We start from the raw sequence: 11065 nt of genomic DNA on the forward strand, positions 1-11065 counted from the left end.
ACCGCCGGGCGCCCGAGAGGCTGCAGCCTCGGCAACTCCTTACGGGGCAGGACGGGCTCCGCTGGGGGAGCCACACGGCTGGCAAGAGTCCCGCGCGTGTCTGGACCAGATGGTCGTCCTTTTAAAAGTTACCTTAAGATTGTAATGATCACCTGACTCTTCTCTTGTGTTTTGAAAAATTAGAACATTTTAGAAAAAGTCATAGTTGCCTTTGACCAATCCTCACCCTGCCCCCAGGGGCCATGACTTGAGGAGCTTCATGGGTCTCCTTCTAGGTGATCTGCTTCTGTGTTTACGTGTTCGTGCATCGCCATGAACCAGCCTATCTTGTAGGATTTCTTCTACACGAATAGCACATCATCATACACATCGTCTATAACTTGTTTTTTTTTTCACTCAACAGGGTAATTTTTGAGACCTGCCCATGTTGATTCACACTGATGTAGGTCATTGCTTTTTAGCTACAGGACAGTATAGCCTCCTGTGGCCACGTCACACTCCATTTGCCACTTCTCTGTGACCTGGGCCCCGTGTTTTGAGTCATGCTGGTGGAGGCGTGTGAGTGCCTCCTTGTTTGTTCCAGACATGAGCGAGCGTGGTCCATCTGCCACCTTATTGTTCAGCAGACCTTCACTGGGCCTTGCTGTGTGCCAGGCACCATGCGAGACACTGAATTTGGGTCCGAGTGAGGCCTCAGCTCCAGCCCAGGCCTGGAGGAAGGGGCCAAAGGAAAGGGACCACAAAGAGAGGCACTGTTGAAATGGGCCTGCAGGCGGCCAGAAACCCCAGGGCAGGGCCAGGAGCGCGTGCGCGGTCAGGGCTGCTCGAGGTTCTTGATGATGCTTTTAGTTTTCCTTGGGTTTTAGTAAAATTCCTTTTGAAAATTCCAGCCCATCTCAGCTCTGCTGATGGAAGAACTCTTTTGTTCTCTTTCTACCCAAATCTCACTCAGAGGGAAAGGGAAATCGTGTGTTATCTTGAGGCCCACAGAGTGGCTCCAGTCCCAAGCACATGCGAGGATTCCGTCACCAGCTCATCCTCGGCCCTAGCCGGCTCTCAGCTCGTTGCTCACCCGGCACGTTGCCCTGGCGATGGTCCCCCCCAACCCCGACAGTCAGTGTGGATCTCTGGTGTCTGTGGAGAGTCTCCTTGATGACCTACAGCCTCAGTTTCTAGTGGTCTCCCAGCATTTTCCCCGACTCCAGTTCCCCTCATCCTTCTAGTTCCCTAAAAGCAAGTGCAGCCTTGCCATCCTGGAATGTTCTTTCATCTTCTGATGGGTTGTAATTGTTGCTTGCTTCACTGGGGGTGGGGGGCTGTTTTGAGGACTGCAACTTACAAGTAATGATTTATAAGGAAAAAACCTGGTAGGATACAAACCGGCTTGGAAAATTCTTTTTGTGCCAGGAGTTAAAAGATGCCAAGCAGGTCTGCACAGAGATGTTTGCGTTTAGCTTCTCCGTTGCGGGCAGTGTCTGGAGTCCCAGGGGGCTGCTCCTGCTGGAGCCGCACAGCGCCCTCGAAAAGATCACATCCAGCTGCCCCGTGTGGAAGCCTGCCGCCAACCTCAACCTTCCCTCCCTCCCTCCTCTAGGACCTCTTCTCGGCCCTAATCAAGGGCCCCACTCGCACCCCCTACGAGGACGGCCTCTACCTGTTTGACATCCAGCTCCCCAACATCTACCCAGCCGTGCCCCCCCACTTCTGCTACCTCTCCCAGTGCAGTGGCCGTCTGAACCCCAACCTGTATGACAATGGGAAGGTGTGCGTCAGCCTCCTGGGCACCTGGATTGGAAAGGTGGGTACGGTGCCGGCACCTGGTCAGGACTGGGGGAGGCCAGTCTGGACAGGTGTCTGGGACAGAGTTGATCGATGGCACTGTGTGTGTGTTTTAGGGGACAGAGAGGTGGACGAGCAAATCCAGCCTTCTCCAGGTGCTCATCTCCATCCAAGGTACGGTGGGCGGGGCCGGGGGTGGTGACAGGGCTGCCGGAGGGCACAGTGACTCTGGGTTTTGCGTCCCCCACCTCCTGTCTGTAGCTCTGGTCTCCTCTCGGGGGTTGAGATCGGGCGGGCCTGATGGGCTTCTCCTCCCGCAGGTCTAATCCTGGTGAATGAACCGTACTACAACGAAGCCGGCTTTGACAGCGACCGCGGCCTGCAGGAGGGCTATGAGAACAGTCGCTGCTACAACGAGATGGCGCTCATCCGCGTGGTGCAGTCCATGACCCAGCTGGTGCGGCGGCCGCCCGAGGTCTTCGAGCAGGAGATCCGGCAGCACTTCGGCACTGGCGGCTGGCGGCTGGTGAACCGCATTGAGTCCTGGCTGGAAACCCACGCCCTGCTGGAGAGGGCCCAAGCGCTGCCCAACGGGCTTCCCAAGGACAGTAGCTCTCCAGAGCCGCCAGCTCTGGCCGAGCTCTCAGACTACGGCCGAGAAGAACCTGAGGACGGAGGGCTGGCCCCTGGAGAGGCCTCCCAGGGCTCAGACTCGGAGGGCGGCGCGCAGGGCCCGGCCTCAGCCAGCAGGGACCGCACAGACCAGACTTCGGAGGCAGCGCCTGACGCCTCAGTGCCACCCAGTGTCAAACCAAAGAAGCGGAGAAAGAGCTACCGGAGCTTCTTGCCTGAGAAGAGTGGCTACCCTGACATCGGCTTCCCCCTCTTCCCGCTGTCTAAGGGTTTCATCAAGAGCATCCGGGGGGTCCTGACGCAGTTCCGGGCCGCTCTGATGGAGGCGGGCATGCCCGAGAGCCTGGAGGACAAGTAGTCAGCCAGCCCTGGAGGAAGGAGCGCCGCTGCGGGGAGAGGCCAGCTGCTGCCTGCTCACTCCCTCCCCTGGAACCTCCCCTCTTCCCTTTCCTCCTCGTCCCCAGTGCAAGCCCCGCCCATTGCCCTTTTCTTCCCAAGGTGAGTTTGATGCTGAAGTGCAGGAAGTTTCTTGAGATGCTGCCATTTCTATTCCCAAGCAATCTTCCAGCAAGCGGGGTCCGCGTGGCAAAGAAAATCTGAACCCTGTTGCTGATTTTCCACTTGTCACCCCAGGCAGGGTGTCCCAGCACTTCCTCCCTCGCCATCTCCACCTCAGGTCGGAGGTGGGCCTTTCGTGGGGGCTGACGCGGGAGAACTCGGGGCCCAGGTGTGTGCGGACCCGCGGGGCCGGACCCATGGGACGAGTGGACGTGCCTTGCATGAAGTGTGGGTTGCTCCAGCGGTTCCCCGGTCCCCTTTGTCCTCTTCAGTCCCACTGTAGCTTCCTAGTGTCCCAGGCCCTCCTGCTGCCACCACCAACCGCCTCCTCCCTCGTCTCCCAGCGCCAACACTCTCCCTTGGGAGTTGTAGCTGCCGTCACAGACTCCTGGCTCTGCTCTGGCCCATTTGCACAGGAGAGCCTTCGGGCCTGTTGAACTCGCTCTCTAAGAGAGGTTGGGACCAGGCTGGGTTCAGGGTGACCCCCAGGAGAGGTGGTGGCCCTCACACGCTGACATGGAGTGAGGACCAGGGAGCTGCTGGGAAGGGAACAGCTGTAGGTGCCTTGCTCTTCCTGTCCCACGGGGCCTTGCGCATCTGCTCCCCCCGCTCAGCCCCATCCCAGGGCCCCGGGAGGCAGCAGCACAGACAAGGCCAGGGCAAGTGCGAGGGCCCCTCCTGTAGACTGTACCCCTCCCACTATCAAATGCTAACGCTGGGAGGCGGCATATAGCTCCCTGAACACAGCGAGCCAGCCCTCTCTCCCGGAGGATGAGAGCGAGGCCTGTCAGCCCTTCGCTTACAAGCTGCAGGCTCAACGCGGGAGAGAGGCGGCCGGCAGGCTTCTCCCTCGCGGAGACGGGCCCAGAGGTTTACAAGTTTTCTAAGCGTTTGATAATGTGAAGCTCCAGTTGAATGGGATGCTGTTGAGCACATCGCAGCCGTGTAATTTTGGTGTATGTATGTAATATTTAAGATTGAAAGAAAATAAATCTCAAAAGCAAAGATATTAACTCTTACTAGAAAAAAAAAAAGACAAAATAAGAAGCCAAAGCATGATGCGTCTTGTCCGCCTTACGCTGGCTCCACACCTGCGCTGCCGCCACCGCGCGGGCGGCCGGCAGCAGCGCGGGAAGGGCGGGGCCGGAGCCAGTGTCTTGTTCGAGGATCACCCGGGGTGACTGCCGCCGGGGCTGTGCTTCCCCGGTGCGTTGTTCATGTGGAGATGTGAATGCCTACTGCTTAAGATACCTGTATAAAGTGCGGTGTGATTAAACTTTTTTTTTACTTGCATTTTTTTTTTTGTTTGGCTCATTACAATGTACAAAAAAGACAAGGTGGCACCATTAAACCTGCCTCTGCCATCCATCCGGCTCTGTCGCCTTTCTTCCCCTCGGGGGCACCTCACACACCCTCCCCAGGGGAAGGAAAGATCCCTATTGCTGGGGAGGCTCAAAGCAGCGGCACCTTCCCCTCCCAGCCTGCTTCTGCGTCTCCGCGCCTCCCGTCCGGGGGACTCACGGGGGCCAGGAGATGAGGGTCTAGAAGTTCAGTGGGTCGGTGCTCTCGCCTCCGAGCAGGGCCCGTGTCCAGTTCCTCAAGAGCCACCTTTCAGCAGTGCGTCAGCAGTAGCCGTGGTCCCCAGGGGCCCGTGACTGACCAGTTGCACCGGTTCAGCTCCTTCCAGATGCTGGGGGAGCTGACTTGGCAGCACCTGGCCTGGGCTTGAAGCCAAAAGGGTTCCCCGCTTTGAGCGGGTAGCATCTGCCCCTCCCTGCTGCTTCCTTTTAACCCCTGCCCACCACTCCCCCACAAGGACGGGCTGGAGGAGGGCAGGGGAGGCTGAGGGAGCCCTAGATTCCTCCAGCTGCCTGCCATTTTGACCTCTGTTGCTCCTTGCCAGTTTTCCCCAGTGCGCCTAACTCGGAGGCATTTTCTCTTTTCGCTGAGACTCGCTGGCCGTGTGGCCCTAGGTAAGACATACTCGCTCTGAGCCTCAGTCTTCCCGCTTGTGCGAAGAGGCAGTTGGCTCCAGGCCAGATGTGGCATAATCATCACTGGGGCAGGGCCCCACCCCTACAAAAGCAGCCGGGACCAGCCCTGATCCTGTGCCCACCACCAAAATGACTTCCCAGGGGCCAGTACCGTGTGCACTGCCCCATCCAGGAGGGACCATTGGGCATCATGTTAAATTCTAGAGCCCTGGAAGAAGCAAGACCCCGCTCTCCCCAACCCCTAGGATAAGACCAGTAGGCTGGGAAAGTTGCTTTATTTGGATTTGATTCAGGGGGTGGGGCTCCCAAAACAAAACACGGTGGCCTCCACGCTCCTAGCCCAGCACCTCATCCTGGCCTTTGGTGGGCAGAGCCATCCTTCCCAGCCTTCTCCAGGAGTCTTCCTCCTCCTCCCGACTGGCCACGTGAGCTGTGGACAGGCCCTCCAGTCCCTGGGGTGGGAGGGAGGGGCCTAAGCTCAGAGTAAACCAAGTAGACAGACTAAGGCACGGCAAGGCCCGCGGAGTCATAAGTGCTCCGCTGGAGGTGGCCTCCGGCGGGGTGAGGCCTGTGGCTCCAGAGAGGGTGGGGACTCCCTGCAGCCACTGACCATCCAGAAGTAGTTTGGGTGCACCTGGCCCTGCACAGCCTCACTGATCATCAGTTCCCCGTCCACAGCAAACACACCCTTCCTGTCCTTGGGTTCCAGGCGGAAAGCAACCACGGGCACGTACACCAAGTGGGGACAGTCACACTCCATGTGCCTGCCTTTCTCCATGGCCAGGAAGAGACGCAGCAGTGTGGCCCGAGACACACCTGCCCGCACGTAGAACAAATGCATAGCGCCGGCCGCACAGCGGCCCATGGGTGCAGCAAACATCTCACTGCCCAGGTGTGAGTGCAGCAGTGCCAGCACCAGCACGAAGTCCTGCTCCGGCACCACCGTCCAGTGAGAGGGGACTGCCTCCTCCAGGGGCACCAGGTGGGCGTCCACAGGGCCCTGCTGGACCTGCTGGTCCCGAGCGGGACAGGGAGGCATCTTGGAGACCACCGTTTCTACAGGGAGGTAGGCCAGGGAGCCCTGGTAGGTGCGCAGGGCCGCCAGGCGCAGAAAGGTGCCCAGAGTGAAGCGCATCTCACCCAGGCGCCGAAACTTCTCACTCTCCAGATCCACGTCAGCGATGAAACCCCAAGCCAGGCTGAGCACGGAGAAGAGGCGCTGCCCGGAGGCTGTCTGCAGGGACAGCAGATCCATGGGCGCCAGCAGTCGGCGGCACAGCAGCCGGGTGCAGTTGTTCAGGAGGTCTTCATTAGTCACCTGCTCGTAGCTGCAGAGGGAGAAGTCAGATGGGGAGGGCAGGAGCCCTCACACGTCCTCCCCTTCCTCCTCCTGGGGAGCTGGGGCGGGCGAAGTGACACTGAGTCCCTAGGGAGTTGGCAGGAGTGACAGATGGAGCAGGTGGAGGCAGCAGCTGGAGTCACGGAGAGGGCCCCAGACGGAGGGGCCGAGGCTCCAGAGAAGAGGGCATGGAAGTTACCCCTGAGCATGGTAACTTGCAAAAGAAAGCCTGGCAGTAGGGCGGCACTAAGGGGAAACTGAGGGCCACTGTGGCCCTGGGCTCTCACCCGGCATAATGGTTCACAGAAGCGGCCAGTGCATTGCCAGAGCCGGCTGGGAGGCTACACAGGGGCTTCTGGATGGCGGTCTCCCAGTCAGGCCGCTCCATGAGCCCGTTCACCACCTGTTGGAGCGCAGGTGCTCTCAGCCTGGGAAGCACCCCACCCCCACGACCCAGGCCCAGCCTCCCGGTGCGGGCGTCACCTCATGCATCAGCCCGTCTCCAGACATGACCACCAGCGCGTCCCAATGTCTCAGGTCCTCCGCCCGCACCAGCTCCCGGGCGTGGTTCCGCCGCTCTGCGGAGAGACCAGCGCGGCTATCACGGCAGGGGCTGGGGTGGGGGGTGGGGGGGGTCCGTGTCTGGGGATGCTTCCTGCATCCCCGCGGGGAGACACTCACCAGTGAGCGTCAGCGTGAAGGAGACATCGGCCTGGGCCAGCAGGGGCTGCACGTGGCTCCGGAAGAGCTGCAGGGCTTTGCCCTTGCCCCCGCGCGGATTTAACAGCACCAGCACTCGGCAGGGCCTTGGGAGCGGGTTCCGGGAGCCTCCCGCTGTAAAGACAAACCCGAACCGGCCACTAGGGGGCTGACGATCACAGCAGGGGGACTGGGGTGGAAACGCTGTGCCTGAAACCCACGGGTAACTGATCCAACAGAGTCTGACCGGAGGCAGCGGCCTCGAGCGGTGGGGAGCTCCAGCGGCAGCCCCGCGCTCCTCACCCGGCCAGCTTGGCTTGGCTCAGGCTCGGCCCGCTTCCGGTCTCGTCGGGAAAAGTGATTCTCTCCGGCGTCCCCAGCCTCTTTTGTTCAGCTGACTCAGGCCAACCTTCCTCTCGAGAGAGAGAAGGGATCCCCCTACAGGCCTTCCCCGCCAGGCCCCCACAAACCTGCATCCATAACCTCGACCCGTGGCCCCCGCTGCCAGGGGGTCCCCGGCGCTGTCGGGGCGCTGTCCGCGGCGGCGGCTCCTGCCTTCAGCTCCTTATCGGTGCTGCCCAGGCGGGCGTCTCGGTGCCGGCTGTGGGGCTCGCCCTCCCCGCCCGGAGCCGGGGCTGTAGGGGCACCCGCGTCATTCCCTGCGGTTGCCGGATCTGGGGGAGAGGAGACACCGCTGGTGGAGTCCGCAGCGGCCCCCTGAGGTGGGGGGCGCCCTGCTAGGTCCTGGGGCCACGCGCGGGGAGCCGCGCCTCCGGCATCGCCTCGTTTTCCGAGAGGTCCTGAGAGCCGAGGTCCAGTGCCACCAAGGGCGCTCCCGTCCTAGAACTGATCTCCCACCCCCAGAGGCAAAGGGTCTCGTCCTGAGGGGCTTTCTTTCCTGGGGCCTCGGGTTCCGACCCGACGATGAGTCAGAGCCCCGTGACTCTCTCCGGGGGATCAGGTCCTCACCCCCTGGGCGCTGCCAGGAGGAGGGGAGTCCAGTTGCGTGAAAATCCCAGAACGTGAGTGGACATCGCAGGGCGCGAAGTTCGGGGCGAGCGATCCCCGCCCCGAAACAGCCGGGTCGCCGTGTCCTCTACCCTGAGCTCCGGAGCGGCCGGAGTCGCCGCGCGCGCCTCTAAGGACCGGGCTCTGCGGCGCCGCGCGCAGCGCTCGTGGGAGCAGCGCCGGAGTCGCGCAAGAGCTGAGCCGGAGCCCGGCCGCCAGCCGCCGCCTCCCTCGACCGCAGCCGAGTGGGCGCGGAGGCCATGCGGTGCACGGCAGTTCCCCCGACCGCCCAGAAGCCACGCACGGCGAGAGGACAGGGCGGGCGGCCAGCCCTACCCAGTCGGTCCGCTTTGCTGGGGAAGCGCCACCTCCGTTCCCCACAGTGGCCTAGGGCTGAACGCAGCTCGTCCCGGGCTCAGCCTCGCATCTGAGGGACAACTGGAGCGCCGGGCAAATGCTGACTGCACGGCCTCGCTGTCTCCAGCCTCAAACTTTTGTCTCAACTTCGGGGAGGGACCTGTGCCTCGCCCCCGGGCCTGGCCACGCCCCGCGCTCCCTGCGTTTGCGGGGGAGGACCCCGCGCCCTGCATAGCTGGAGCCCGCCTGTCCCCGGCCTCACCGCGCCGCCCCCCGCACGGTCAGCGCCCACGGCTCGGCCACGCGCAGCCCTTTGCCTGGGTCCCGGGACGCTGGGAGTAGGCGACCGGCGGAAGGCGGCGCCGCCGCCCGGCAGGAGAGGCGGAGGCCGTTGGCGAGGCGCGGAGACCCAGGCCCGGCCACGAGCGGCGCGCCGCGAGCGCGGCGTCCCGGGCGCGCGACGGTGAACGCGCAGCGCAGGCCGAGGCGCGGGCCTCACGCGATCTCGCCTCGGCGCCCAAAGTCGGAGCGGCCCCCGGGTGGGACTCCGGGCACGCGTGGCTCAGGGCTCCGGGCAGACCCTCGGCTGTCCCTGGACGCCGCGACCTTCCGCCCCGAAGTCTCCTGGCAGAACTGGCCCCGCTGCCGGCTCCGGGCAAGCAGCGCCCGCTTCACGCGCTCCGCCCCATCCCACCCGGATTTCGAGGCCCAGACCCCGCCGGGTGCCCCCCGCTCCGTGCCGGGGCGTCTCTCCAGCCGCCCCAGTTCTCCCCCAGAGAGTTATTTTTAGCCTCCCGACCAGGCAGCTCTGCAGCGAAGCCACCGAGCCTGAGGCAGCCAGGCGAGCGGTCCCGGGGAAGGCTGGCGACCTGCGCGGGGGGATGCGGTCCAGAGGAGGGATCCTTGTCAAGAACCTCAAAAGTTGGATCTTTTTCACAGAGGACAACATCGAGGCTCGCCTAGGCCAGAGAAGCTGCTCCGCAGCGGGCGATCCAGGCCCACGCACCCGAGAGGAGCTTGGCGGTGTAAACAGGCCTAGGGGTCCCCATCCGCATTGGGCAGCCAAGCATCGGGGGCGTGTCCTCCGCCGCCTCCACTGGCTCAGTGGGAAGATGCAAACGGGCCCGGGACTCGTGTATCGGTGCTTGTGTGATAAACATATCACCGGCAAGTAAGTGTCTGACCTGAACTTGTCCGCGACCAACTCGAGTAAACTCCCTGGGGGGTTGTTGGCGGCGACCCAGAGGAGGAAGTTACCAAGGCGGACTTGGCGACCTGACCAGGTAGGGCCAAAGTTAGGAAAAACCAAACCGCTGTAGGAGGCTGAGGTGGCACAGGCCCAGGCTGCAACGTGCTCACGCGCCCACACCTGCCCCCACCGACACCCGCTCACAACTCTCTCTTCCCATCGCCTCAAGTCGAGAAGAGGCAGGTCTCTGCGGCCCCGGTAACTCGGGCGCGCCTCCGCCGCATCTCCTCTTACAGAGGACCCAGGCGGCCCGGCCCCGTTTCCCAACACCTGGGAGGGGAAGAGGGCGGGGCCCAAGTGTCCCCACGTAGAGAGGAGGCCGCAGGCTGGGACGCGTTGGCCTGGCACGCGTCCGGGTGGTGGCCACCTCCGTCCTGCGTGGCCCCCGGGCAGCCCTGGCTGGGTCCTGAGCGTCCCGAGCGTGTTCCGGGAAGGTGACTCAGCGACGCTTTCACGGGTCGAGAAACTATGCGAAACTAGGAACCGGGAGAAGAAGCGGGGGCGGGGCGGCATCGCCCTCTCGCAGGGCCGCGGCGGGTGTCCGCTGAGGTCTGATCTTGAACCTACAGGCCCCCACCCGCAACACCCAGGAATCCGGCGCCAGGAGGGGAGCGCGGCGCTGCGGCCGCAGTGCTGCGGTCACGCGACGCGGAGACTCAAGCGCCTGCGGGAGGAGGGGGCTCCTTGCGGGAGCCGGGGCTCGATCCCTCTCCTCCCCCTTCGCCTGCCTTCTCCTCCTGCCAGGACTCCGGTCAAAGTCGGGGCTTTGGCGCCTAGAAGACGCGGGACGCGGGCGGGGTGCTCCCCGAGATCTCAGTCTTGGAGGGAGGGTGCTGCGGAGACCGACAGGGTAGCCTCCCCCTTCTCCCCCGCTCGGGAGGGCACTTCCATCAGTCCTGAAAAGCCGCTGCCTTAAACCTTGGAGTCTGGTGGGAAACTGAGGCCCTCGGGAAAGGAAGACCTGGCTGTGCACGAGTCCGCAGGGAGAAAGCCCACCTGCCACTGGGTCCCTCCGCCTCCCAGCGTCCCGGGCTGGAGCCCTTGGGGTCGTGGGGCAGGACGGGGGCGGGGTTGACTGGAAACAGAGCGACGAGGGAGGCGGAGCAGCCTGCTGGGTTCATTATCCGGCCTTCGGGGGCCCAGCGGGAGGGAGGTGAAGGGCCGAGCCCTCTGGCCCCGGTTCCAGTCTGCACAATGGCTGCTCTGTCCTCCCCGCGGCCTCGCCCCCGCCCCCACCCCCACGGTCCCTGCTCTGCCCTCCTCATTCTTGTCCGTCACCTCCCCCCTCCAGGCTGCCTCCCTCCAGGCCCACGCCGCCCTCCAGCCCCTCTCTAAAGAGCTGTATTTCATCTCCAGAAACACTCGTCAGCATCCCTGGCCCAAGAGACAAGATTGAGCAAAAGCAAGATGCTTTGCCCCTTTGATAATGGGGAACTGAAACCCTGAGAG

At 63.1% G+C, this 11065-nt stretch overlaps 2 protein-coding genes across 5 annotated transcripts in view; one reads left to right on the plus strand and one right to left on the minus strand.

The window, feature by feature from the left end:
* Positions 1 to 4263, plus strand: part of UBE2O (ubiquitin conjugating enzyme E2 O) — a 55975-nt gene extending 51712 nt beyond the window's left edge. For all 4 annotated transcript variants that reach the window (XM_022589512.3, XM_022589513.3, XM_089901651.1 and 1 more), the window contains exons 16-18: positions 1595 to 1798; positions 1896 to 1953; positions 2100 to 4263. In XM_022589512.3, the coding sequence (XP_022445220.1) occupies positions 1595 to 1798; positions 1896 to 1953; positions 2100 to 2770 (933 nt within the window). In that variant the 3' untranslated portion in view covers positions 2771 to 4263. The remainder of the gene's footprint in view (positions 1 to 1594; positions 1799 to 1895; positions 1954 to 2099) is intronic.
* On the minus strand, positions 2697 to 10988 carry SPHK1 (sphingosine kinase 1). Its single transcript, XM_022589516.3, has 13 exons — positions 10895 to 10988; positions 10613 to 10691; positions 10194 to 10389; positions 9984 to 10092; positions 9737 to 9886; positions 9552 to 9642; positions 8685 to 8973; positions 7972 to 8098; positions 7473 to 7676; positions 6985 to 7137; positions 6787 to 6881; positions 6591 to 6706; positions 2697 to 6292 (listed from the first exon to the last, which is right to left on the minus strand). Exons 1-13 carry the CDS (start codon positions 10986 to 10988, stop codon positions 5491 to 5493), a joined length of 2505 nt encoding a protein of 834 aa, XP_022445224.2. The 3' UTR covers positions 2697 to 5490.
* Positions 10989 to 11065: the final 77 nt, after the last annotated feature.

The sequence above is a fragment of the Delphinapterus leucas genome, chromosome 19, assembly GCF_059928025.1.
Source record: "Delphinapterus leucas isolate spDelLeu-1000000601 "Yukka" chromosome 19, BTC_Dleu_Yukka2, whole genome shotgun sequence".
Lineage (NCBI taxonomy): Eukaryota > Metazoa > Chordata > Mammalia > Artiodactyla > Monodontidae > Delphinapterus > Delphinapterus leucas.